This window comes from Cucumis sativus, chromosome 2 (assembly GCF_000004075.3).
Source record: "Cucumis sativus cultivar 9930 chromosome 2, Cucumber_9930_V3, whole genome shotgun sequence".
Taxonomy (NCBI): Eukaryota; Viridiplantae; Streptophyta; class Magnoliopsida; order Cucurbitales; family Cucurbitaceae; genus Cucumis; species Cucumis sativus.
In genome coordinates this window covers 11,203,001-11,229,961 of record NC_026656.2, presented here as the reverse complement: position 1 = coordinate 11,229,961, position 26,961 = coordinate 11,203,001, and the positions used below count along the sequence as shown (strand labels likewise).

The following is a 26,961-nucleotide window of genomic DNA, read 5'->3' as shown; positions in this document are numbered from 1 at the left end:
CCACTTCAAAATTAAATTCTAAATTCATGACAAAAATGCATATTCATTTTTTCTATAAAATTGCATTACAAAGGTCAAAATAATATAGTTTTAGGAAAACAATCTTCAAGGAACTGTGGTACTCAAATTCTATGATCTAAACCTTGACACAAACGCTACAATGAAATGGAGAAATTTTTCATACTACCTTCGTTTATTGTGTATCATGTCAATGTATTCTTGTAAACATAGTGAAATCTACCTATATTAATATAGTGTATACGAAAATTTACGAAGAAAAATTTATAGTGTAAACAAAGAGAATATGTTATGTATTATAGTAGTACACGAGTAATTGATGTTAATGAGTAAAGATACATCTACCACGATAAGGAATTTCTTAATTTTGTTTATTGCAAGTTTCTTTTTCGAACATTTTTTATTCTTTTATTCTGGCAATCTTCTTGAGTTCTTGCTACCAACAAAAGTTCATTCTCTAGCCATTTTTTAAATATGTTCTCCTTTTTTGCTATTGTTTTTCTTTATTTTCTTATGAGCTAAACTCTCCCTTTTGGAAGTAAAGTATGCAAATATCCAACTATAATAGTAGATTTTCATGAATAAAAAGTAACCTTGTTCTTTCCCATAGCATGATTACTTGCTTTTATTGAGTTTATTTCTATTATTAGTCTAGATTGATAGCATATATTAGTATATACAAAAGTTGAATCCAATATTGAAAGGGTTGGGTGACACTTGGTTTCATCAAAAATAATTTAAGAAAAGAACTTAGATATAACAAGTCTTTGCATTTGACCCTAGACATAGGGCAAACACTTTAGGATTGTATTCATTTAAGTTCACATTAACGATGGACATATAGGTTCATGGCTTAGGTTCTTGAAGATACTTCATAGAAGATGATGTGAATCTTGTTCATCTTGTTTAAATTTGAGGCATAGTTACAATCGTAAGAAAAATGATATTCTTTGACCAAATGGTATGTGCATGTTTGAGTCATTCATTTACTTTTGTTGTCTTTAGCCTGTTTTCACGCAACTAACCATGAGAAAGTTTGTTTACTTACAACTTTTACTACATTCTATTCCCTTGTATTGGATACTTGGAGTACTTTTAAGTGTGTTGTTGTAGAAAGCACTTCATTTGCTTATGAAGTATGATAATTTATGGTTGATTAGGTGAAATTTTAGTAGTTGAGTTATAAAACAAGTCTTGGAAGAATTTGGAGAGGGAGTGCTATAGTGCACCCACAATCCTACACAAAATTAAAAAACTCAAGAGCTCAAAGTATGGTAGTGTTGTATGATGTTGAGGATACCTTCGTAATGATATGAACTTTGTGTGCAATGTTTTTTTTTCATTAAAAAGTAAGAATAATTTTAGAGTTTCATCCTTTGTAGCTCAACATTATGCTCCAAACTCCATGATGTAGATCACGAACAAGACGTGGACCACTCTAGTGCATTTTCAGCTATTCTTCAGCCTTAGAACCGGCTGGTGGGAACCTATAAGTAGTGAATTGTGGTTTATTTGGAGAAATTTTTAGAGAGTAAGTAATTTTGTATGTATCTTGTATTATCTTGAAATTACCAAGAAGAAATAATAAAGTATTAACCTCTCTATTTAAAGAGTAATTACATGCAACTCATGCAACTTTCTCTTTAACTACCACGTACACCTATTTTTTAGGACACTAACTCCATGCTTGACCTTAAATTGTCACATGTCTTCCACTAAAGTTAAAAGATTCTTAACTGAAAGCATGACTTCTTGCTAAACCTAACTTTGCTCTATAGCTTTCAGACATGCCCAACACATGATTTAAAGTTCAAATGTGTTCGCTAAGTCTCTCGGCCACATGGCCCTTAAGCAACCACTCAACCATTGCTAGAAGTTAGCCATCTTGCCCTTACTCCAATCTGAACGCATAGACGATCAAACATGGCTGCCTACATTTCCTTTAGGTTCACTTGACTTCATAGCTCATGCCTTGAATGCATGGCTCCTCCCAACAAAATCCTAAATTGGTGGCATAGCTAACCTCTCAGCATATATCATCTAACAAAAAGTGGATAATCCACTTAAGAGCTTTTCCATAATGCTTAGAAATTTTTTTTCCCATCTTTTTCACTTTTCAACTCTTAGTAATTCTTAAGCTTAGCTTCCTAAATTAAGTTAACTTATTTACACGTGTTGACCAAAACAACTACTACAAGCTTAAGAATTAAACCCCCATTTTCTCTAGAAACTAAAAACCACAAAAAATTGAAAAAAAAAATTATTTACACTCCTAGAAAAAAATTAATGATGAAATCCACTATATTTGATTTCTTTTATGAAGGGTGGACAATTTTTTTTTTTTCTTTCTACTTTTGACTATTTTTCTTTTAAAAATTAATACTATTTATTTATTTAAAAAATTTCTCAACAATTTTTAAAGAAAGATTCTAAAATTGTAAAATAGAAGGCCGTTTTATTAAAAAACTAGAAACCAAAAAACCAAAAACCAAAAACCAAAAACATAAAGAAAACTCCTTATTTGTGCTTCCTTCGCATCGCGCTTCCTAAGCTTTGTCAAGCTCGCTAAAGTTCCCAAGCTCTCCCTCTCTTCCGCTTCTGACGCAGAGCCATGGTTTACATAGCTTCGTGGGATGAATTCGTCGAGCGTTCTGTCCAATTGTTCCGTTCCGATCCCACCTCCGTAAGTTTTTTCTTCCAAATTCCATTCCCTAGACATTGTTTCCCGTTTGAATTCTCAGAAATTAGATCGCATTGTTGTATTATCATCCCTCAATTGCATAATGAATTGTGAAAGACGTTCTAATCCATCTATCTGCCTAATTTGAAAACACTGTCCACGATTACGAACTTACAGTCTACTCATATGTTCCGTTTATCGCATCGTTCGTTGTTTTTTCAATTCATTCTAACTGCGATCGCTGTTTTCTTTTCCAATTCCAATGGGGATTTAGACGAGGTATAACATAAAGTATCGACACTGCGATGGGAAACTGGTTCTTAAAGTCACCGATAACCGTGAGGTAAAGAATTTTGTGTTGGGATTTTGATTAATATCATGTGTTTTTTCTGGTTAGTGATCAGGATGGGAATATTGATTATTGATTTTTAACTGTATGCTTGGTTCTGTTTTTCATCTGGCAAATTCTTGGCCTTATAAATGTTAAACGCCAATGTATGAAGAAGCGTGCTGAGTCTTTAATGCACGTGTATCTAAGTAGACTTGTGATCTGCTTATCCACTAAATTAACCTGTAAAGTTTCAAGTAGACCATAGTTGAGTTCGACATATGCCATTAAACGATGCCTGATGCCACAACTTTTCATGTGACCATGGTTAGAAATGGATTTTGACGTGCCTCTTTCTAAGGCATGATATAATCACCAAAAAGAAAGGACATTGTCTTTGAGATGGTTGAAGTAGAAGAGACAATTTTAAAGTAGCACCAACTGTAGTTTAGTTAGTCTTCATTGTGCACTAGCTGGTGCTGGTCAGTGGGGTGAGATAGTGTTCCGTTGGTGTTCTCAGGGAGGTCTTTTGGAGAGTTTGCTTCAACACGAAAATGAAGACTTCGAGAACAAATATTGGATCTTCCTCTTCCTCTGATCCATCACCCTTTCTTGCTTGTATTACAGAGAAAAAGATCAGATTCTGCCTCTGATCCGTTTTCTCCTGAGGGTTTCCTTTCGAAATTGAGGAAGAAATGCCTTTACCAATCCTTTCATGAAGAGATCAGCAATTGATCTTTACTTCTCATGGTTAACAATTAGCAATTTAGAAATCAGGTCTTAGAACTAGCCACTATTCCAAAGACTCCTTTGGGGTCTTATATCTTTCATAGGAAGATTAGGATGTGCGAATGTTTCTTTGTCATGTGGAAAAGAAAAAACTAATTAGTGCAAAATGCATAGATACAAGATATCAACTGGGAATCTGATGGGTGATATTCATATGTTTATGCTTGCTTGTATGGAGAATTTTCTGTATATCTGCACATATTGAAACAAACAATCTGGAATTTAACCAAAACTGACTTAAGGGCATATGCCAAATCATAACAATATCATTATCGACATAGTAGTGGCTATCTTTCTAGATGTGTTAGGTATACTAATTTTCTCTTGTTTTTTTCTTCCTTTTGTTTTCTCCCTGTTTTCCAGTGTCTTAAGTTCAAGACTGACCAGGCACAGGATGCTAAGAAGATGGAAAAGCTCAACAACATATTCTTCACTCTGATGGCCCGGGGCCCTGATGGTATTTTGCTTCGAGTTTATTTTGATTAATGAAATATCTGAATACTCTGTTGAATAATAATTAACTACTTGCTGGCGTCATGATTTTGTACTAAAATTTTGTTACAATTTGAATTCTTGTTGTCCATACAAATGAATGGAATGGAAAACTATGTATTCTCTAAATGCATGAAAGTTCCATATCCCTAAATTGCAGCTTGCAGCAACTTGTAAACTAGTTCCATGATAATTTCAGTACTTGAAGGATGAGTTTGCTTCCCTTCTGAATGCTGTTTGAGCCCATGAAAGAATATAGGCCGCTGCTTGCTAACTTTGTTATAGGCCAAAATGGTTCATGGCCTGCCTGGAGTTCTCACACAACCTGTGATCGATATATCCAATCCTAGTATCCATCATCCATGGAACATCATTCTTAATCTATATAATTTTTGTTTACCCAGTCATTCAGTAAATCTAATGTGAACTCAGTTCCATTAATTATGTGCAGTGCCTGGACTAATAATTTCCATTCTTAATCTATATAATTTTTGTTTACCCAGCCATTCGTAAATCTAAGCCTGCTTGGACTTATCTCTTATGTGCAGTGGATATATCAGAAGTGACAGGCAAGGACCAGGTTGATGCACAGCCAACCAAGAAAGGAAGGGGGAGGAAGCAATGACTTCACATTGACTACTGCACGGATAGGTTTCTCGTACTTCTCTAAACCCATTGATGAATTATAATCTTTATTTACTAATTATTTAGTTAATCTTCTAGTCTTGCTTTTTTCAGAATAGATTATTTAAAGTCCTGGGGTAAATTTACCATATGCCGTCCCATTTTTCTTAAAAAAATTTTGGTGTGCAATTCAACTGTAATACATAGTTTTTTTTTATATATTGATAATCCTTTTCACAAGTTCCACCTCAGTATACTGATTTGCTCCTATGCTCTGTTAACTTCTTGTGCCAATAATTTATTTTAGTTCAAAGTAATTTAATAACGTAAGCATTATGGGTTAACCTAATGGTTATTGACACAAGCTGAAAAAGTTAAAAACACTTTGAAAGAATGGTTGAGACTTCATGGTGGTCATCTGTGACACCACCTACTTTGGATATTAATATTCTACAAGTTACCTTACAACCAAATCTTTCAAAGTTAGGTGGTTGTTTTTTTAGATTAGTCCTAATATGGGTAAACTAGTCTGGATAGCCTCTAAATGAATAATAATAATAGTAATTTAAAAATTGTATATTGATGCACAGGTTAATCCATTAAAGAATACATAAATATGGAATGGTGGTTCTGTGATATAAATTAACATTAATAAAAGATTTCAAGGTTTTGGTGGTAAACAAGGAAAGGATTCTCTTCTCTATTTCAAATATCTAGACCCTTTTGGTTGTTCATATCTTTCATTATCTACTTCAATATAATTCACAATTTTGTAGTTAGTGTATTCATTATTGTTGAGTATAAGGCAATTATATTCTATTTGATAATCTAACTTCTACTAAAAAACCAACTGTGGCCCAGTATTTTATTTGGTAGATTGTTTGAAGTTGGCGATCTTTGCTTTCTTGTGCCTCTTGGTTTCAGATTTTGCACATTGAACCACTAGGCAACCACTTGAATGCATGCATATGAGGATGTTTCTTTCTCAATGCTCCCACCATTACTATTTTTGCTCTCTTCAAATCTGCATAGAAGACACCGTTAGTTACTTTTAGGATGTATTTATGTGATTTGTTTCATTTAATGGAATTTCGCCCATCAAAACTCAAGTCTTTTCGTATGATGGAGGAACATGGCTTGTTATAGTTAAGAGTGTATGTGACATTGGTTTAGGTGAATTATTTTTTGCTTTTCAAGAAATTATTGTTGTTGTTGTTATATATATATATATATATATATATTTTTTTTTTTGGGGGGGGGGGGGGGGGGGGGGGGAAGGGGGGAGTAGCTAAATGACCTCTATGACAGTTAAGATGCTTTGAGAGGTGTCAAAATTTTCAAAGTAACTTTTTGACCTTTAGTCAAGCCTCAGTATGACAACAATTTTAAATTATTTTTAACTTAGTAAAATCTATTTTAAGATACTTGGAAATTTCTTCTCACTTACTGCTACTATTCTCACATTAAATTCATAAGTAATCTCATTTCTTGAATACTAGGGTTTACCTTGTGCAGTGCCCCACACTCTTTTGATTGGAAACAAATTGTATTTGTCTATCCAATGGCTAATAGACCAATGTAATCTAGAAAGTTCTGTAGTAGTTTTCTTCTTTTACCCATTGAGCCATACTCAAATTGGCACAAGGTTTTAATTCATGTTTTTTAACCGTTGCAATTGTCTATTAAGATGTTAAATATTCTTCAATTTGCCAAAATGTGAGTAGCTCAATTGGCATGAAACTTATACTATCGACCTCATAGTCGGAGGTTCAATTCTCCCCTCCTTGTTTGTCCAATAAAATAAAATAGAGAACAATTGTGGAGATGTGGATTAAACCTTCCACTTATAGGATGAAAGGTCATTCCATACCATTGTAGTATGTTGTTGGTTGAAGCGCAGGGCAGCTGGTGTGGATTTTTATGATGATGAGAAAAAGGATAAAAATTCTAGAGAACCCAAATTCAAAATTCTTAAAACACAAACTGATCTCTGTAGACTTGATCCAGACAGAAATACCACACCCTTCACTTTATTGCTTTCACCTTTGGTTCAAATCTAGGAACCTGTTCCCCAAGAGTACACATCTTTTTCTTTTTCAGCATGTGATTGTGTCAAGATTGAAGAAAGCTGTGCCAATCACTGTCAAATGCAATCTTCTTGGCCTCACTGGCAAAGCAAAAACACCACCACACTTTGTTCTTTAGGGGAGATAAAGTCCCCTTCCCATGTTTTGAATTTATGTAGGGTTATTTGGCTACTGAGTGTGAGCTGCCGTTTAAAGATTCCCTTCAATCAGATGATTGTGAACATGTTATTGTTGATATTTCAGGTCACTTCCCCACTTTCCAAGGCTGCATTTTGATGCTCCTCTTGGTCTAATTATCAAAACCCAAATTCTGGTATCAAGTTCTCAGCATGCTGCATAAGAATTTTCTTTTTACTTTTCACTCAAAACTGCTCTTCAAAGGTGAATAGCGTTTCTTTCACAAAGCTCAATTATCAGGTTAAGTTGGATTTATTGTCTATGGAGATGAACTAACTTACAACAAGTGGGGTGTGGAGATTTGGATCTCCAACCTCAAGAAAAGTGCATGTCAATTACTATTCACAGAACATTGTTATTTGAGTTTTATGTCTCCTAATTTAAACCCAACTAAATTTATGATGGCCAATGTTTGGTATGTGTGACTAGAATAAATGTAAGAGTTTTTTTTACCTATGCAAGTAGATACAAAACCAATAAGTTTTTAAGTAGTTTTTCAATAAATTTAAACCAAAGTTGTTTGACTTGTTGGATTAAACCTGATCCAATGATATTGGAAGATGAGAGAGAGAGAGAGAGAGAGAGAGGAGGGAGGAAGGTAGATTCAAAGGCTATCAAGAAACCCTCCATCTTTCCAAGCCTCTCTAATAGGGATCTAGGATCATACTAAAATCCCAAACCATCACTTTTTCCCTTTTGTTAGACCCCTTTATTAAAAGGAGGGAAAGGAAAGTATTTAAATTCATGTTTCTCATTATCTTGTAAAGAAACTCAAGCATTGCTTGTTCTCTCTTTTTCCCCTCTTTGTAAAAGGGAAGTTTGTATATCTTTGCTGGTGGGGTAGGATCCAATGCCAGTAGGGTCAATATTAAGCTTTTAGGAGGGGAAAATTAAGGGTTATATTATTACTGATTGCATCTGGGCGTTGCTAAAAAAGTTATTGCTCACTTTCCTTCCTAATGTTAAAGATGCCACAAATTTTCTTATGAAAACAGATGCATCATGATAATGAAGCATTCAAGATTATATGGGAGTAACTTGCAATGTGGCTTTAGTATTGTTATGATGCAAAATTAGAGATCCTTTTTTTTCCCCTAGCTTTAAATACTTATTGGTCTTTGTACATTTAGGTTTAGTTATCTTTTTACTTTCAAAATGTTTATTTTTATCTTAATATTTTAAAGTTTTGTTTTATAACATCTCAAGTTTAGGAGGGACGTTAATTAAATAAGATTACATTCGAATCAAATGGATCCTAAAAGATATAAAAGTATGAATAAAAAATGCTTAAAAGAAATTACTATTTATACCAGCAAGGTGTAACTTTCATTATGTGATTGACTCAATCAGCTTAGCTTGGAGCAACCTTATATTGGGTGACATTTTGAAATTTTTGTGAGATGTATTGAGAACAGAACATGTTGAAATGAGCCATGTTGGTTTGTGGAGATAGTATTTTTCATTCTTAAAAGCATTCAAGACAAGTAAGAATGATGTAGTCGAGTCAAATAAAATACAAAGGAATATTGGGGCCATTTTTAGGTCTTAGGTGACCGATGTTGGTTTTGGTTATGGTATCTTCAGGACCATCATTTTCATTCTTATTGAACACCAAAAAGGAAAAAGGAAAAACGAACCCTTTTTCCTAAGGATGTTGTATAATGGGTGAGGTAGAAGATTCCCATTAACAATATGGGAATTATGTTTGGTTAAAGTTATGTTTCCCTTTTTATTCTTGAAATATAAATGAATAAAATAGTCAAAGTTTAGAGAGAAGTGTTTTGCATTATGAATGAATTAATGGGAAGCTAAAAATTGTGAAGTAGAGATAAGGTTGAAAGAGTGAAGGAGGGGAATGAAAAGTGTATAAATTTGATTGAACTTTTTTCATATTCTCTCTTTTTAAGACCGTGTGAAACCCATTATCTTACAAATTCTCTTTTCAAATTCATATGATTCACTTCCCCCTTTATTCCCAAACTCTTTTCATTTCTTAATTCACTATTTTCTTATTCTTTTCTTTTTTTAATCTTTTTCATTTTGGTCTGCCAATTCTTATTTTACTATTCTTATCTCAATGTCTTCCCAATCATATTCAAAATCCACATCTTCCCTATATTAAACTTTTAAGTTTCTCAAGTATTTTCCTACTCTTTCGTCACTGTGGGAAACATTTCTAGCTAGCGCTTGACATGCGAGGATGCACGTTTAGGTTCAACTCGATTATTTTCTTATTGGTAATATATATTAAACTTTATATGATTTTGGTACCTTTTTAATCTTTCAAGGATGTAATTATTAAGAGATTCAATCATTTCTTTGTGAGAGTCGTTGTGGAACTTATCTTTCTTTGTATATGATGACCTCGTTCCATTTGTATTTTTTTCGAATACTCACTTGTAAAGTTTCACATGTTTGACATTTTTAAATTGTGAGAACTAGTTTGAAAATGATTTTATTTCTTTGGATTGTTTCTTTCCACGTAAGTTAATCTTTTTTATGTTGCGATATTTTTTTTTAATATAATTGAGTATAGAATACTCTTTTTCATATACAACATTATATGCAAAGAAGTTGTCAACTTATTTAAGTATGGTTTCATCTATTGTCATGACATATAATTTATCGAGATCTCTTTATTTTTTTTATTTACTTTCATATTCTTAATTGAGTTAGTAGCTGACTACTTCTATGAGGATCTTTATCTTTGGAACCCATTTCTCTATCACATTTCAGCCGTGTGGTAGTAACAACTTGTTGCACTGAGATATCAATCTTATATGGTATCTTTTCAACCATTATATACAACTTGGTCATTGCTTAACAATTGTAAATATCATGTGAATACATCCCGCATGTGATTTGCAACATCTTATAATCATTTTTTGAACTTATAGTTCAAATTAGTCGCTTTTTCTTAATTTCTCCCTCTAATGTTGAAAGAAATTGTCTCACTAATGAGAATAGAGAATAACAAATTGTGTAGCAAATACATTACTTAAAGGAAGTTCAAAGTATTTATTAATTGGTATGAAATTAATTTTGACATAGATTTTAATTGTGTTATGGAACAATTTCAACATTTATTACACGTTTTATGGTTGAAATATATTTGGCTTTTGGTCATAAGTTGTACAAATTTATAAGTTTTGCTATTTGGACACAAGCTATAGGATGTTCATTATTTATCTGATCAACTAGAAAATGTTTGGGATGGAAAGTCGCTAGTATTATCGCAACAAAACAATAAGTATATCTATAGCCATTAGCTAGATGCAAAAACAAGAATCAATAAACCATGAATCTATTCTAAAAGTAGGTAAAGTAGTTCTATTTCAATTTTAGCCCGTGTGAGAGTTTGATAATTAATCTTATAAGAACAAACCACTTATGATAATGTTTAAAGAATATAATTTTAACGCATAAAAAAATAAATATTACCACAATATTTGTCAACAATACAATCGGATTCAGTTAATATCCTAATCTAATTATTCATGTGAAACAATTATATTAAAAAATATGAAAATATAAATTAATTCGAAAAACATATCAATCATTATCTTTTGAATATAAAAATTATATTTAAGAACAAATATGTATGATTTGTGATATCTCTGTAATAGATTTGAATCTAAATTACATATTTGTATGCACCCTGTGTAACATATTTGACAATTTAACGAAAAATTTAATGGGAAATTTTTTTTTGAATTATATAAAATAAGGTTATTTGAGTTTCTCAAAACTTAAATTTTATTCCTCTAACAATTTCATTTTATCTTAAACTCATGTAAGGATAATTATCAACAACAAGGATTGTGACTAAAACTAATACACATGTACAAGATGTGAATTAGTTTTGATTAAAATGTCTAAATTTTCAAAATACTAAAGTTTGGAAGCTAACAAGCATATGTCTTTAACAAATTCAAGACTGAGAAACTAAGAGATAACCAATGGTGTGACTCACTTAGATACAAAGCAATGGTTGTAAAGAAATTCCCTTTAAAAACTCATAAATACCACTACTCAATATTTTTGTTTGAATGCTAACATAAAACTTTATATGAGTTTTACAATTTCATTAGATTAATTTGTAAAATCTAATTAATATTAAATATATTTCAACAATCAATTCCAACCGGAGTACTCATCAATTCTTTGAACTTTATATTTAAATTCAAGAAAGATGAATTATGGTGACGAAAAAATCAATGATGAATTCATGACCAACATAACACATATATATGATAAATACTCACTGTATTTAAACAAAATTCTAGCAGGTCTTTAGCATGAATTGAAACCAATTTCTACGAAATCTTCTAAGTGATAGAGACACGTTCTAACGAGTATTATGAAAAAGTAAATAAACAAGAACAAGCACAATGAAACAAAAGAAAAGAAAAAAGTAGAGAAGAGAGAAGGTAAAGATTATATAAAAGTTGAACTCAACTGTGGTGTATTACAAAAGCATCAGCATATATAACATTGTTTATAAGGCATGTGATGGTATAGGTAACAATATGTTATTTAATAGGATGTATGTTACGACATGAAATTAAATGTAACCTATGTCCACTATGGATATACATTTATAGTATATTGTTATATTATATAATAATTTAAAGCATTTACTTTCCCATCTATCATTAATTACTTGATTTTGAAGGTGTTCTCTTGTATGGTGATTTAATTCAACAATCATGGTATATAAGTATCATCTTTTTTACACACTACATGTGGAAAAGAAATCATTCCTACGAACAATATTTTTGTTTCCAATAATGACCAAAATGGAGTTTTTCTTTCTTTTTTTTTTAACACAATAATACATGTGGAAAGGAAATGATTCCTATGATACCAATTAATTTGCAATAATGATAATCCCACTAACATCCACTTATTATGGTATCATATAATTATTTTAAAATTGGCCTCTCCACTAAAATAAAATAAGGTCTTAAAGCCATCAAACTTTCTACACAAACTATAAAAATGTCTACATTATTATTATTATTATTCTCTTCAAAATGTCTCATTTATTCATTATCATCCTATCTTACACTATCAAAATATATCTTTATATATTAAAACACTATAAATTATTCTTAATTATTAGCCTAATCTATCTTTTCCTTCCTTCATTCAAATAGAAGTAGTAGGCAAATGTTGGGTAGATAGGATTGGATTATTAATCATTCATTAGTCATCTTTCTATCATTAAACTGTGGATGCAAAAGTTGATATTCACCAAATTCTTTTCTAAAGAGGAACTGGAATTGTAACTAACCTTCTTCATCAGGTAGGCATGAAAGTGTTTCAATTAAACTATACCTTCTTCATGTTTGTTTCTTTTCCCAAAGGTTATTCTAATTTGGAAGATATATTGTTGGTATGGAGATGTCAATATATATTCATTTACTTCCTTGTTTGTTTTTATAGAAAATTTTATTTTAAAAAGGGAAATTCAAAGTTTGAATCCAATAACGTTTTGGCTAGTTGGAAACTTTATAAGTGACTATAAGTAAGTATTAGGAACCAAATTAAAATATGTACCTTAGTCTTGATTCTAGGGGTCTAAAGTTTTAGGGTGTGTTTGGTGGTGATTTTGAGATGGTCGAACGTTTTTTTCTCTTGTCAAAATCATTTTTCCTACAAAATTATTTCGAGTTGATTTTGGAAGAATTAAGTGATAAAATGATTTTTGTTTGGTGATTGACTAAGAATCACTTTTTTTTTTTTTATCTAAGTTAAAATCAATCTAAGAATTCACTATCCTAATGTGATGCAGTCGCATCACTTCTACTATAGAGCACGAAAGATTGTGGCATCGTTAACCTCAATTTGATCGTTGTTATTTAGTATTTCTATTTTAAATCATATCCACATGCAATAAAATTGACCTATATTATCTTTGATTTCATTTAGTCACACATCCTGGAACAATTTAAACTACTCTCGAGATGTTCTTCAATCTCTCAGAATATTTAAAGATTTTATATCAGTTAATGGAGAGAGAGGGTATGGTTGCATGCAGTTAGACCACATCAAGTATATTCATATTTTAAGGAACAAAAAAAGAAAGAAAGAAGTTCCATTGCATCACCTTCTTCCTTCTTCTATCTGTCTTCCCTCTTTCTATATACCATTACACCCTTTTCTTTTCTTGATATTCTCATCTTTTTAGACTTTAATCTAACCTAAATAATATTTTTAAATTGACAAGTAAATCTAACATAGGAACTTCTGTGATTTTCATGTTGAATATCAAATTATTGATATTCAGAATATAAATATTTGATATTTTTTATCTACTAATTTACTTTAGAATGGACCAAATTTGTAATACTTACTCAATTAATCTCAATTATATTTGTCTCATATCTCTCTGTCCTTGTAAAAATAAAGGTCAATAATAATAATATTGTTTCCTTTAATCAACTTTTAGCAATAGCTAAAAAGGGTTGGAAGAGAACTTTAATATTCTACTATTTCTAATAGTTTTGAAAGTTTGATTTTCACAGAAAAAAAAAAAGAAGTTTTATAAGGAATGAATATATATAATAATAATGAACAATAGTAAAGTTGGTAATAATGTATCAAGATTTGAATCTTTCACTAATACTTTATAATTTCTTTCACTAATAGTTTTCTCAATAATAGTAGTAAAAGAAACAAACAGCAAACTCTATATATAGTTCTAAGATTTATATATATATTTAGAGAGAGAGAGAGAGAGAGAGAGAGAGAGAGAAGATAATAAGAAGAGAAGAAGTGGAATAATAATGAGTAGTGGTGTGTAGTGTGTGCATGTTTAGTGTATGTCTCTCTGGGAACTCCAAAAATGCAACTCTAATTATTATTATTATTAACTAATGAGAAAAATACAACTTCTTCTTTTATTGAATTTTAATTTAGACAAAATGACACAAATTAGAAATATTTTGGCATGATCTATTTCTCATTTCCATGATTTAAAATTCCAGCAACTAAGACCAAACATTAGCCTAAACAAGAGTGGTAAGAAGGTGTTTGTTACTTAATTTTGAGAGTAAGTAAAGTCATATTCCCAAAAACAAAATCAACGCTCTTTCTTTTCCCACTCTCTCTATCTCTAAACTTGGAATCTGATAAAGAAATTCGAAAGTATTTAAACAAGGAAGGTGGGAAAAAGAGAAAAAGAAACATCGTAGTTTTTGGCTCTGCCTTCTTCAGGGAGTTGGGTTCTCTTCTCAAGCCAGACAAAAGAAAAAGCAAAAGCACAACAACAACAACAACAAAAAGAAAAGTCTTATTTTTCACACTTACACCAAACTCATGGAAGTTTTAGTTTAGGGTTTTCAGAAACTTACACGCTCTGTTTTTCTTGTTTTTTTCCTTTTTGTTTCTTACAATTCTTCCAATTTCAACCCTTCTCATGATTCTAACTCTTTTGTTTCTTCCTTTTCATTTTCTCTCTTTTTAGTTCTTTTTTTCTTCATTCATTTTCTTCTTAAGACTTCTTCTTTTTTTTTTCTTTTTTTTTTTCTTTTCAAATATGGAAGAGGTTGAAGAAGCTAACAAATCAGCCATTGAGAGCTGCCATGGAGTTTTGAATCTTTTACTTCAACCTCCTCCTTCTCCTCATCATCATCAACACCATTTCAAAAATTTAATGCTTGAAACTAAAGAAGCTGTTTTCAAGTTCAAGAAAGTGATTTCTCTTTTGAACTCTGATTTTAGTCATCCAAGATTTAGAAATTTCAACAAAATCCCTCTCCCTTTACCTCAAAATTCCCTATTGGATTCCCCTAATTACACTCTACATCCTCCAAACAAAAATCTTTTCAATTCCCCCCCTGGTTTTAATAGCAAAGTTTCAATTCTTTTGGGAAACCCAGATTTAGAATTGAGTCAAAATGATAAGAATTCCCTTCATATCCCCAAACAATCTCCTTCTTTAAGCTTTAGCTTCCCCCATCATCATCATCCTCAACAACAACAACAACAACAACAACAGCAACAGAGCCTTCTAGCTCATCAGAAACAAATGAAACACCAAGCTGAAATGATGTTTCTTAGGAATAACAATGGGATGAATCTGAATTTTGATACATCTAACTGTACAATGACAATGTCATCAGCTAGATCTTTCATTTCTTCATTGAGTATGGATGGCAGCGTCATTGGCGACAGAAGCTCGTTTCATTTGATTGGACCGTCAACCACGACCACGACAACGTCAGGCAATAGCAAGAGGAAGTTTTCTGCTAGAGGAGAAGAAGGGAGCTTGAAATGTGGAAGCACTAGTAAATGCCATTGCTCAAAGAAGAGGTTGGATTGATATATCTCTTCTTCTTTTTTTTCATTACAAAATTCTTTAAATTTTCTATTGCCTTTTGCTTTACTAATCATTTTGATATTTTTTTTATTTTTTTAATTTTCGTTTAGGAAACATAGAGTGAAGAGATCAATAAAAGTACCTGCCATAAGTAACAAACTTGCAGATATTCCTTCCGATGATTATTCATGGAGAAAATATGGGCAAAAGCCAATTAAGGGTTCTCCTCATCCAAGGTATAATTAAATCTCAAAACGTTTATCATGATATTGTCTACTTTCTGCATATTCCATGAAAAAATTGTTCGTACTTTCAAAATTTTCGACCGCTTAGCCATTCTTAAAGAGGTACCTGCTTACTATGTCATCAGATGAAGATGTTCGTATAAGATATAACAGTTTAACTTGCTTAGTTAACAATAAAAAGAAAAAGAAAAAGCTCCAATTTGTTTTGTGGTTTTTTAACAACTCGGAAACACGAAAACTTTGGCGATCATTCAAATGTATGCCTGTTTTGTTAAGATTGCTGATGAACTTGTTTGCTGCTAAAAGATACAAACTTTTATGCGATTCTTATCCATTGTTCTTATGCATTATACATATGTGATGTGAGAACTGAATTTTATATTTGAAACTACAGAATGCAAAGTGAATTAGTGTATATTATTCTGCTGCTGCCGCTTCTTGTATAGGAATCTTTTCCATTTTCGTCTCTTCGGACCAATTTCTATCTCAAAAAACTCTTCATCTTTGAGGAGCTTTGTTAAATCTGTGCAGGGGTTACTACAAATGCAGCAGCATAAGAGGTTGTCCGGCAAGAAAGCATGTCGAGCGGTGCTTAGAAGACCCGTCGATGCTTATTGTAACATACGAAGGAGAACATAATCACCCGAAAATGTCGACGCAATCTGCACACACTTAGCCTACAAGCTCAAATTAACCAAGATTGGGAACCTCCATTTTTTTTCTCTGTTATTCCAAAACCCAGTTTGGGATTGGTGTTGGTGCTTCTTTTGTACATATTTTTGGTGCTCAACATTTGAACCAAACTCTTTAATTTGGATGAGTTTCCTTTTACAAATTAAAAATGAAGTCGCTGTGTCCAAAATTTGACCTCAGATTTCTGTAGAATAGATATTGTATAATTGTAACAGCTTCTTCTTTTGGCTATCCTTTTTCTAATTTTTCCTTCTTAATCTAGCGAGGTTGTGTTGAGGAATGAAGATTTGCGTTCCTTTTATTAGCAAATCTTGGCTCTAACTTTACTTGGTTTGTTTGTGATGTGATCTATGAGATGTAAATATTTGATTTTGAGAAAGTTTGAATTTTTTTTGGTGGAAATTTTCCTGTTTAAATTTATTGAATATCCTCTTTAATTTGCACAAGTAATGAGCTTTGGCCATTTTGCCTCATTATGCATGGCTTTATATTCTATTGGATAGAGATTCCAAATTTTGTCCAGTGTAGATTATAATAGGTTTGACATGTTATGAGTAATTTTGGACGTGGAAAAAAAAATCTAAGAATTTGAAGGAGAAATATAAAAAGTTACTTTATCTCAAGGAATTTTAAACGGATAACAAACAAACCTAAGAGACATACAAGTGTTTTGGATAAATCGATCAAAGCAATTGATCGTTTGACCAAATAGACTCACTTTGACCAACTCGGCCATACACCTTAGAAGAGAGGACAAGACAATTGGACCAATTGGCTGCCTTAGCTTTTGAAGTTGAGGCGAACATGCCCCTCTTTTTGGGGCTTATTTTAGATATATAGGTCTCTTTACTTGAGACCTCTAATGCAACATGATCCAACCCCCTTGATTTAAGCATTCCTAGGTCTTTCAAGAGCTATAGTGGAGGAGTTTGAAAGTTGAAGTTTGTTTTGAGTTTAGTAGAAAAGATGGAAATAAATTCTTATTAAAAGTTGTTTGTTACCCAAGTGTTATTGGTTTGTATGTTATTGTAGCCAAGGTGGTCTTGAGGAAGAAAAATTGACTAAGTTTGGAGTTAAAAAGAGGTTAGCAAGGGGGGAAGAGGCCAAGTTGTTAACTAGGCGTTTTGAGACAAGGCTAGACAACCAAAGTTTTCAAAAGAACCTCCAAGAACATGAAGTAATTAAGTGACCACAAGTGTTAAGTGTCGAGTATGGTTGGATGACCAACCGTGTCAAAAAAACCTCCAAGGACAAAATGTTGGGCAACAAAGACACACCTTAGGCAAGGAAAGTTGTGCTAGGTGGCTAACGTCTAAGGCAAGGCTATGCAGTCAAGTATGCCGCCAAGGGTTGACAAGCTTGGCTAGGGGAGAAGAGTCATGCTAGGCGTGTAAGTGAGGCAAGCGGCCAAGGATGAGTGTGCTCGATGAGTTGCACCATGCGGCCAAGACAAGAAGAAAGCGTGCGAGGGCCACGTGAGATAGATCTTACGGGTAAGAGAGTTCCAAGACGTTTTGAACAAGAGGTGGAGTGGAATTCCAAGTGTCATGACATGTAAACACTTAGATTTCAACAATCAGGAGGTGTTAAATGTTAGACAATGCAAGGTTCCTTACAAATCGATGCAAATTTACTCAAATCAGTCTCAAAAGACTCGTGAGTGAGTTTATTTATTGAGGTAGGGGCAGCGACATATACCACTTGGTGTGAATGTAGTTTGTGTGTGAGTTGACACAATAAAAAAACTTAATTTCTACTTATGGAGACCTCAATCTGACATTCATGTTATTGACGATATTGTTAGCCGTACTATTACACAACCATTAAATAAAGATAATTTATGGAAGAAATTTTATTTACTACACTGTGTGAATTCAGTATTTATTTACTTCATTCGTTAATCTACTGTTTTAGAGTTAGATCATAATGATTTATAAACACGGTTTGGTTTTGTATTTGATATGAGGTGATAGTAATGAAGAGAATGGAGGTACATAAATAATATGCAAATTGTTATATTAGATAAGACTTTTGGCAGAAGATACTTTTGATGCAGCAGTAGCTGCTGGAAAAAAAAATCAATTGATACACTAAATAAATACAAATTTAAAGTAATAATTGTATTTATTTAAACTGTTTTTTTTTCAAAAAGAAAATTAAACTTTATTTTCTACTAGGAATCAATTTAGAATATTTTATTTGTTACTGATATATAGCTATTTTCACTTTCATTCTAATTAAGATCAACCCATAGTCACTTAAACAAAATTATTCTTCTACAAAAGTAGTGAGAAAAATGATCACTCAAATCTTTTCAAATGAGTTAAGAAAAATTGAAGAAGACGACTGACGAGCATATGAAAGTCAAACGAAAATTCTACCTATTTGAATTGTTTTGGGCTTTCCCCTTACACAAATATTGGGCTTCGGCCACACAAACTGTTTACAAAATGGGCCGAGGAAGTGAAATGAGGAGCTCACTATGACCAAGCGTTTGAGGCCCAAACAACTCAATTTTGTGATTTAATTTTGAAACTAATTAAAGTTTAGTACATATCAAGTGTTGGCCGAAAGGTGAATTTTATGGGGAGGATGTTTTGTACATAACTTTCTGAGGGTTTAGATCAACCGGAGCAATAGAAGGATCAACATAAATAGCATTAAGAAACGATTCGTCATTGTCAAGATAAGCCTTCAAAGAAGCAACCACAAGCCCACTACAGCACTCCCTCATAAGTTTCCTTGAGCCCTTACCATTCTTACAAGCAATATTCGTCAATAACCCAGTAATCCCGGACGGATTGTCGTTCAACATGTCCATATGACCATAGTCCACAGCCACAAAATGGGCGCAAGTAGGCCTACATTTTTTGAGAAAAACGCAACATGGTTGAAGCCATCAGGGGCGCAGGGGCATGTGATCGGACTCGCCGACTTGGGACCCAGCCCGGTCCCAATGACTGTGATGGGTGCAGAAATTTTGAAGGGTTCAGAGAGAGGTGGTAGGATGTGGGGTTGGGGTTGGAAGCATTTGGTTCCGGCGACTGGGTCGATGCCGATTACGGCAGAGAAGGGGAGGGAAGGGCGACAGATGCCTAAGGCTAAGGAGAAGGCGGTCTTTCCACCTCGGCTGTGGCCTACTAGACTTAGCTTTGAAATGTCTCCTTCCACGTTGGTTGGGAGTAATGGGTTAAGTCCTGATGCTAACCATTTTATTACTTCTGTTGCTGACTTTACTTCTTGCATTTCACTTGTAGTTGGCATCACATACAACTGAAATTTAAATCAAAATTTTCAATCATACTTATTATATACCTTTTTAACTTGACATATCAATTTTTAAAATATCTATTTTTATTTACAATCTCTTCATGGCTAGTTTGGTTCATAAACTTTTAATATATACATTCTTCTTGTCTTTTAAATTTTTAAGAGTAGGTTTAAAATGATCATGAAATGTTTAAATAATTGTAAAACGGTTTAAAATTTAAAATAAGTTAAAAAATTTATGAAAAATGAACGTATTTTAAAAATTTGGGACCGAACGTCTCTATTCATCAAACGTCGAGAACTACAATAAAGAAACCATGAATGAGAAAACAACCTATTCAATCTTCAAACCTTTGAATCTAAAACTAGTAAGAAAAATTGATAATTACAATAAATAGCTATTTTAGGACTAAATTAAGTTAACATTTTAAAAAAATATTATCTTGCAATTATAGAAAAATCCACAAGATTGAACTGTTGTATGTTAGAAACTAAATTTTATTATATTTGTAATTGTATTTTTGGTTTGGGGGTAATACATGCTAATACAGTAATAAGTCAAGTTTGATAAGTTTGATTGGTACATTCATAATTGTTGGAAATATATATCTTTGCCCTGTATGTTTTGGAAAGAACGTATTATTGTTTGAAAAAGTAATAAAATAGTATGGTAGAGATCATTAAATCTAAAATTTTGTTTCATGAAAATTGAGAGTTGAAATAAATACTTCATTATCAGCACAACAATTAAGGATAGTGGCAGTGTGCGTAGGAGTGTTTAGAGATAACTAAATACAAATAGGTTGGTAAGGGGTTTGGTTTTACCTGTGGGGCAGCAATGACGTAGCCATGGGAAGCTACAAGGGTGAGAAAATCAGATTAGAAGGATCCAGAACAGGTGAAGCCATGGAAGAACAATATGAGTGGATGGGAACCTGGAGTTGTGGGTGTGAAGATAAACATGCCTGATTTCTTGGTCATTGATCTTACTTCATATTTTCCTTTTTCAAAAACTTCACTTGGATCCACTGCACATGATACTGATTTACCTTCTTCTTTCACCACTGCTGCTGCCGCCATTCATGCTCTCTCTATATACTAATTATTAATAACCTTTGAAATTTAACCTTCTTCAATGCTTCTAATTCTGAGAGGGAGATTGATTTATATAGCCAAAATATCTGCTACTACTTGCCCCCACTATGGATTCCATTTTTTTTTATTTTTATGAAAATAAACTTATTTTATTTTCTAAAAAAGAGAATCATTTTAAAAAATAAACTTATTTTAGTTTGTTATATTTGAAAACTATACACACATATGTATCATAAGTTGTACTACCACACCTTACTATATAAGTATTAGAAAAAAAATGTAATTATTGAAAAGCTAATGCTCTTCATCTTTATTTTTGTTGGGTAGATTGTGTTTGAGTTTGATTATACGAGATTACGAGAGAAATGATCTAATCAATTGGGATCCACTATAAAATTTGATTTCATTCTTACTATTATGAAAATTTAAGAAAAAAACTATATATGATTTAAATTATTAAGATCATATTTACAAAATATAACAAATTCTGTAATAGACAATAAATAAAATCCAAAATTACGTAAACTAATTATACGAAACAAAACTTGTTTCTAATTGAGACGGACTCAAATATTGGTAGTAACAATGAACATAAAAAGATGGAGAAAAGTGAAACATGGGTTTTTACCGCATAGGGGTTATCCTTTTCAATTATTATTATTGTTATTTTGTCTGACAAGAAATAGAATCACTTTAATCGAGATATGAATAAATAGTTAACTTTGTTTCTATTTAGTATAGTATAGGTAGACACTAATTTTATCTCTACTGTTTTTTTATTAACATTCTACCCATATTTTAAAATGCTTAAGTCAAATTCTAAAAACTAAAAAATAGTTTTTAAAATATTCTTTTTTTTTTTACTTTTTTAGAATTTAGTTAATAATATAATCAAACATGAAATTTTTAATTTTTAAAAACAAAATATAATTTTTAGTTTCAATTTAGTTTTTAAAAAAATATTCAAATTTTAACTTCCACCATTTCAATTTTATTTTAATCTAATTCCTAAGTTGTAAGGTTTACATATTTAATTTCAATTTTTTTTTAAATGGTTAGTTTTTTCTTTTAACGTTCATGTTTAGTAACTAGACACATTTTTAAATATAGTAAAATAAACTAAAATATTTACAAAATATTATATAATTTCATATTCTATCAATGGTAGACGTGGATAGGTTATTTGTGTCTATCAAGAAGTCTATAAGTATCTAAAATTTTGTTATATTATATAAATATTTTCAATCTATTCATCCTTATCATAATTTTCTAATTAACCAATTTTTAAAAAATCATAAAATTTTAATTTAAAATGTGGGAACTTAGGAAGTGAACTGAAAATTGACTCAAATTAAACGTTAATGAGAAAAGTAGAAAACTAATTTAGTGATGAATACAACAAAAGTTGATGATATTAATTAATATCATATTGAACTACATCCTTAGCATCTCAACGTAATAACATAATAACATTGGGAGTCCTCTTAACGCAATTGACATTTTGGCATCTTCCTTCTACATGAATTTTGTTTGTTTTCTAAAGATACATAGTTTGAGTTGGAATTCTCATCTACAAAGATAATGTCGTCAATGTGATACAAATAATTCTCAACCTTACACTCTTCTTCCTAAACTACCCCTCTTTTTTATTTATTATTTGAGATTAATGTTGTAAACGTGTGAGAAACTCTTCACCTTGCATTCCTCTTTCTTATCTTTACTCATTTTTCTCTTCTAATTACTTGTTTTTCTTTTTGGATGATATATTCTTGTAAACGTGACATAAATTTTCTATCATTCGGGTGTACATAAATTTTCTATTATTCTTTTTCAAATTTTTACTTTGGCATCATTCTAAACAATCGTTTACCTAGTAAACACACTTATTTAGCATGGTCAATATGATTTGCTTAGATTTGAAGCTCTTTTTTCATCATTTAAAAAGAACTACATGATCGTGTAGATACAATCTAAACGAACACTTACCAAGTCAACACGATCGTTTAGCATGGTCAACATGATCTTTTAGATTTAAAGCAATTTTTTCATCGTTTAAAAAGAACTATACGTCGATTGTGTAGATATGGTCTAAATGATCGCTTACCTAGTCAACACTATGCTTTAGATTTGAAACTGAGATGAGACTAAATGAGTAAATGACACATGTCAGGATTTTATATATATATTATATGCATAACCAGGTCGGGGTTGGGTCAACCCGACCATTATTTGCACAACCTAGGACTCGACATATGTCATGTTTGCTTAAATCTAGTGGTAATTAAATTAATAGTAATTTAAAAAGTGGATTTTATTTCATTACATTTGGTGTTGTTTACATGTGTCGTGCATTCTTACTAACACATGAGATCCACATCCAAATCTGTAAACAAAAAGCGCAAAACTGATCAACAAGTGAAAGGTGATCAATTTGATTGAGTCTAAAAATTACATCATACCATTACGGCTCTAGCGTTTAACCGTACACAAGGATCGCCTAGGGATTAGCACCTTTAGGTGACTCCATAGCATCACCTCGTGTGTATGCTATGCATGTTCAATGGGAAGGAGTTGGGCTGAGCCTACGAGCCTTCTAACTGAGGCTATGGGCCGCTGGCCCAATTCAATATAATAGGTCCCCAAAAGTTGGATAACACACAATCCCTCATGTTGAAATCTTTTGCCGTTAATCTGATGAAGTAAATTTAATATTATATATTCCTTTTATTGAAAATAAGAGGAGAAAGAAGAGAAATGAAATAAAAGGAACAAAAATGAAAAAAAAAAAAAAGGAATTGTAAAATACTTTTATTTTCGTAAATTACAAAAATACATGTGGAAACAATTTGCACTTGTTAATGAAAAATATGTGGCAATGACCAAAATACTACTGAATCTAAACTTCAATCTATATTCATAAAGTTGGAAGGTTTATATCACACCCCCTTCTAAAGGTAATCCTATACGACCTAAGAGAGGACGTGAAGACAGTGAATGCCACCACTCGTAATAGCACCCATCGTCAAACAACTTATTTGACAATTAACAAGATTTGCAAGAACTATACACACATATTTATTTATATAACAACCTTATTGGATAACGAAACTTATACGTCATCCAAAACGGATACAACAATTACATAGCTAACATATGAATACGCAACATATCCCAAAGAATCTCCACTATTAAGATATATACAATAAAGTCAAACTATGTAAATGTTAGAAATTACAATAGATAGACAAAAGTTGTTATGTCTGTTGAACTCGTTCGCTACCAAAAGGAGACAAGAGAAATTGCGAGTGACAAACTTTATAAAATAGTTAAGCATAATAAAGAAGTTTGTAAACACAAACATCGTTGACAGTCAAATAACCTTTCTAAATGCTTAAAAGTAATAAATACAAAGTTTGAGAAAAGAACGTTTCATCAAAACACCATAGCAAAACCATTCATCATATCATCGTCAAACAATCACGTATCAAATGATACATGCACCTTTAACCACAAGCAACATATCACAACGGTTTAAAGTCATGAACCCTAGAGCTAACACGTAAAGAACATGTTTCCAGAAGTGTAAGCACACATCCACACACAACTCAAGCCTGTGTATAAATTGATAGAAAAATTCAACAAAAATGGTCAAAATTAAATTTTAAAAAATGGACAAAAACCTTCCAAAATTCAAGTTAGAAACAAATTTAAAACTATTACATCCATATCTAAGTAACTAAGTTGTATTGTTATAAACATTATTTTTCATTTCTTCCATCTTAAGAAAACTTCTTTTTTTAAAAAAAAAACTAAAATTGAATAAATAAAGGATAACTAAATTAAACCAAAAGTACTTTCTGGTTTATACACGATTTCTCGAGAACTCTCGGTTTGTTACCAGAATTCTTCCATTTTATACCCTCTCCAGTAATCCAACCGGAACTCGATTTTGGGAGTCCATTTATCCTCTAACAAACTTTGCTTTTTGATTCAAATCTTTCTTTCTCTGTTTTTCTTGTATTTGGCGTTTCAGAAATGTGGAATCATCAGCGGAAGTATGATGTCGAGGGCGGAGCAACACCTCTGTATCCCACGATGTTGGAGAGTCCACAGCTCCGATGGGCTTTCATTCGGAAGATTTACTCTATTATTACCATACAACTGCTCGCCACCGTTGCCGTTGCCGCTACTGTTGTTTACGTCCGACCAATTTCTACTTTCTTTAGCTCAACTGGGGCGGGCTTGGCTTTATACATCCTTCTCATTCTTACACCTTTTATAAGTTAGGGTTTTTCCTTTACTACTGAAATTGATTATTATTATTATTTTCTTTTTAAAGGGTTTTACTCATTTCTGTTTTGGGTTTTTGTTTGGAATTCTCCACAGCGATGATACCACTCTCTTGTTACTATCAGAGGCATCCCGTCAATCTTCTTCTTTTGGGTATTTTTACCATATCTTTTGCGTTCGCGATTGGGTTGACTTGCGCGTATACAAGCGGTGAGTTAGAGTATTCTTCAATTTAACCCCTTTTTTTTTTTCAGTTAATATTTCTTAGTAGCTTCTGCCTTTAGGTGAGTTGAGATTAGAGTGTAAGTTTTTGCCTTTTTGGTTGAGTGACGCTTTGTAAGTTGCTTATTCTTGAATAGCTTCACAAGTTATGCTGTATATATGGTAAAAATGTCATTTCCCCTCGAGTGTAGTATACTAATTAAAGCAGTTCGAATTACAAGTTTTTTTTTGTACCTTTTGCATTCCGCCTATAGGAGTAAGGAATTGGTATTAGATAACATAGATTCCATCTTAAGCCAGTCCTCAATGATAGGGGTATCTATCTATCTTAGGAAAAGTGTGAGTTGCTTGTCATGCTCCCCAGAATGGTACCTCCTTTGGGTTCACCATTCTTAGTTTGGATCTTAGTTTTATATTTGGACAGAATGGGAGTCGATGGACCTTCCTACTATGTTATATTATACAGATTCCATTTCAATATTAATTACCATTGAGAGGACTACCTAATCTATCTTATCTTATCTTATGAAGAGTGAGGTGCTTTGTCTTTTCATTCTCAACATATGGCTGTAAATTTAATGTTGGTGTAAGTTTTCAGTTGAGTTCTTGTTTTTTTTGAAAAATTAAGTATCGCCTTTTGGAATATGATGTTTTGTACTTGGTTTGCAAATGCCAAATAGTTCCTTGTATCTGAGCTTTGAACGGATCATGAACAGGGAAAGTCATTCTCGAGGCTGCAGCTCTAACTGCTGTGGTTGTGGTGAGTCTCACTCTGTACACATTTTGGGCTGCCAAAAGAGGCCATGACTTCAGCTTTCTTGGTCCATTTCTATTTGGTGCTCTGATTGTCCTCCTGATATTTGGTCTGATTCAGGTATGCTCATAATCATAACCCTCAGTTCAAAGATGATATGGATGTACATTGAAATTACTTTCTTATTAACATAATTTGAACTTCATTCATCGGGTGCAGGCCTTCTTTCCAATGGGTCGGGCTTCTGTTATGGTTTATGGATGTCTGGCGTCCATCATTTTCTGTGGATACATTGTCTACGACACGGACAATCTCATAAAAAGATACTCATACGATGAGTACATATGGGCATCCATTGCCTTGTATTTAGACATCATCAACCTTTTCCTCTCCCTACTGTCAATCTTCCGAGCAGCTGACAATTGAAGAGGGTTTTTGGTTTGCTATGTAGTTAGATGTTCCCCGGTTTTTCCCCTTGTGAAACAGGATCATTATTATTAATAAATGTCATGGTATGCTTCATATCTCTCTTCCTCTATGGTTAATAGATCATTATAGAAAAAATCAAATTGTAAGGTTTCTATTGCTAGAGACCAGTTGATGGATTGAATCTCACACCAATTGTAAGTTGTAGCTAAACATATAGTATTCCGAAATGCACATACGTCTTACTTGCTTTCTACTTCCCTATGCCCTTGTGTGAAATGCACATACTACTTACTTGCTACTTCTCTATGTGCCTGTGTTGATGTATCACTCAATCTGAATGGAATTAGATCTGTACTTTTTTCGTGTTGTTTATGGTGTTCTAAGTCATTCTCAAAGCATTTACCATGAAGAGAATGGTTGTTAATTAAGCGGGGTTGAAATG

At 32.3% G+C, this 26,961-nt stretch overlaps 4 protein-coding genes across 7 annotated transcripts; 3 read left to right on the top strand and 1 right to left on the bottom strand.

Moving 5' to 3' along the window:
- Positions 1-2,514: 2,514 nt before the first annotated feature.
- LOC101215083 (signal recognition particle 9 kDa protein) lies at positions 2,515-7,594 on the top strand. Of its 3 annotated transcripts, none has more exons than XM_031880529.1 (5): positions 2,515-2,701; positions 2,973-3,041; positions 4,179-4,272; positions 4,856-4,958; positions 7,262-7,594. In XM_031880529.1, exons 1-4 carry the CDS (start codon positions 2,630-2,632, stop codon positions 4,930-4,932), a joined length of 312 nt encoding a protein of 103 aa, XP_031736389.1. In that variant the 5' UTR covers positions 2,515-2,629; the 3' UTR covers positions 4,933-4,958; positions 7,262-7,594. The 3 variants fall into 3 exon arrangements, with proteins under 3 accessions (XP_031736389.1, XP_004154106.1, XP_004154105.1); XM_004154058.3 differs by lacking the exon at positions 7,262-7,594 and adding an exon at positions 5,856-6,131; XM_004154057.3 differs by lacking the exon at positions 7,262-7,594 and having other exon boundaries at positions 2,516-2,701; positions 4,856-5,182.
- Positions 7,595-14,376: 6,782 nt separating this feature from the next.
- Positions 14,377-16,861, top strand: WRKY9 (probable WRKY transcription factor 21). 2 transcript variants are annotated; one of them, XM_011650878.2, is made up of 3 exons: positions 14,377-15,514; positions 15,641-15,757; positions 16,298-16,861. In XM_011650878.2, the coding sequence occupies exons 1-3, from the start codon at positions 14,739-14,741 to the stop codon at positions 16,440-16,442; spliced, it is 1,038 nt and encodes a 345-aa protein (XP_011649180.1). In that variant the 5' UTR covers positions 14,377-14,738; the 3' UTR covers positions 16,443-16,861. The 2 variants fall into 2 exon arrangements, with proteins under 2 accessions (XP_011649180.1, XP_004154104.1); XM_004154056.3 differs by having other exon boundaries at positions 14,381-15,514; positions 15,632-15,757.
- A 1,886-nt stretch (positions 16,862-18,747) lies between these two features.
- LOC105434597 (chlorophyllase-1) lies at positions 18,748-20,888 on the bottom strand. Its single transcript, XM_011650877.2, has 3 exons — positions 20,665-20,888; positions 20,555-20,586; positions 18,748-19,732 (listed from the first exon to the last, which is right to left on the bottom strand). The coding sequence occupies exons 1-3, from the start codon at positions 20,807-20,809 to the stop codon at positions 19,268-19,270; spliced, it is 642 nt and encodes a 213-aa protein (XP_011649179.1). The 5' UTR covers positions 20,810-20,888; the 3' UTR covers positions 18,748-19,267.
- A 3,779-nt stretch (positions 20,889-24,667) lies between these two features.
- Positions 24,668-26,774, top strand: LOC101214606 (protein LIFEGUARD 2). Its single transcript, XM_004154055.3, has 4 exons — positions 24,668-25,106; positions 25,211-25,324; positions 26,053-26,210; positions 26,310-26,774. The coding sequence occupies exons 1-4, from the start codon at positions 24,860-24,862 to the stop codon at positions 26,514-26,516; spliced, it is 726 nt and encodes a 241-aa protein (XP_004154103.1). The 5' UTR covers positions 24,668-24,859; the 3' UTR covers positions 26,517-26,774.
- Positions 26,775-26,961: the final 187 nt, after the last annotated feature.

Excerpts from the sequence above, each read along its gene's own strand:
- LOC101215083 (XM_031880529.1), top strand. The coding sequence starts at position 2,630 with ATGGTTTACATAGCTTCGTGGGATGAATTCGTCGAGCGTTCTGTCCAA. Across the intron at positions 3,042-4,178 it reads AAGTCACCGATAACCGTGAG|TGTCTTAAGTTCAAGACTGA; the intron begins GTAAAGAATTTT and ends CCTGTTTTCCAG. Across the intron at positions 4,273-4,855 it reads GATGGCCCGGGGCCCTGATG|TGGATATATCAGAAGTGACA; the intron begins GTATTTTGCTTC and ends TCTTATGTGCAG.
- WRKY9 (XM_004154056.3), top strand. The coding sequence starts at position 14,739 with ATGGAAGAGGTTGAAGAAGCTAACAAATCAGCCATTGAGAGCTGCCAT. Across the intron at positions 15,515-15,631 it reads TGCCATTGCTCAAAGAAGAG|GAAACATAGAGTGAAGAGAT; the intron begins GTTGGATTGATA and ends ATTTTCGTTTAG. Across the intron at positions 15,758-16,297 it reads AAGGGTTCTCCTCATCCAAG|GGGTTACTACAAATGCAGCA; the intron begins GTATAATTAAAT and ends AAATCTGTGCAG.
- LOC105434597 (XM_011650877.2), bottom strand. The coding sequence starts at position 20,809 with ATGGCGGCAGCAGCAGTGGTGAAAGAAGAAGGTAAATCAGTATCATGT. Across the intron at positions 20,587-20,664 it reads CTTCACACCCACAACTCCAG|CTTCCCATGGCTACGTCATT; the intron begins GTTCCCATCCAC and ends TCACCCTTGTAG. Across the intron at positions 19,733-20,554 it reads ACGTCATTGCTGCCCCACAG|TTGTATGTGATGCCAACTAC; the intron begins GTAAAACCAAAC and ends TTTAAATTTCAG.
- LOC101214606 (XM_004154055.3), top strand. The coding sequence starts at position 24,860 with ATGTGGAATCATCAGCGGAAGTATGATGTCGAGGGCGGAGCAACACCT. Across the intron at positions 25,325-26,052 it reads GACTTGCGCGTATACAAGCG|GGAAAGTCATTCTCGAGGCT; the intron begins GTGAGTTAGAGT and ends GATCATGAACAG. Across the intron at positions 26,211-26,309 it reads TGATATTTGGTCTGATTCAG|GCCTTCTTTCCAATGGGTCG; the intron begins GTATGCTCATAA and ends CATCGGGTGCAG.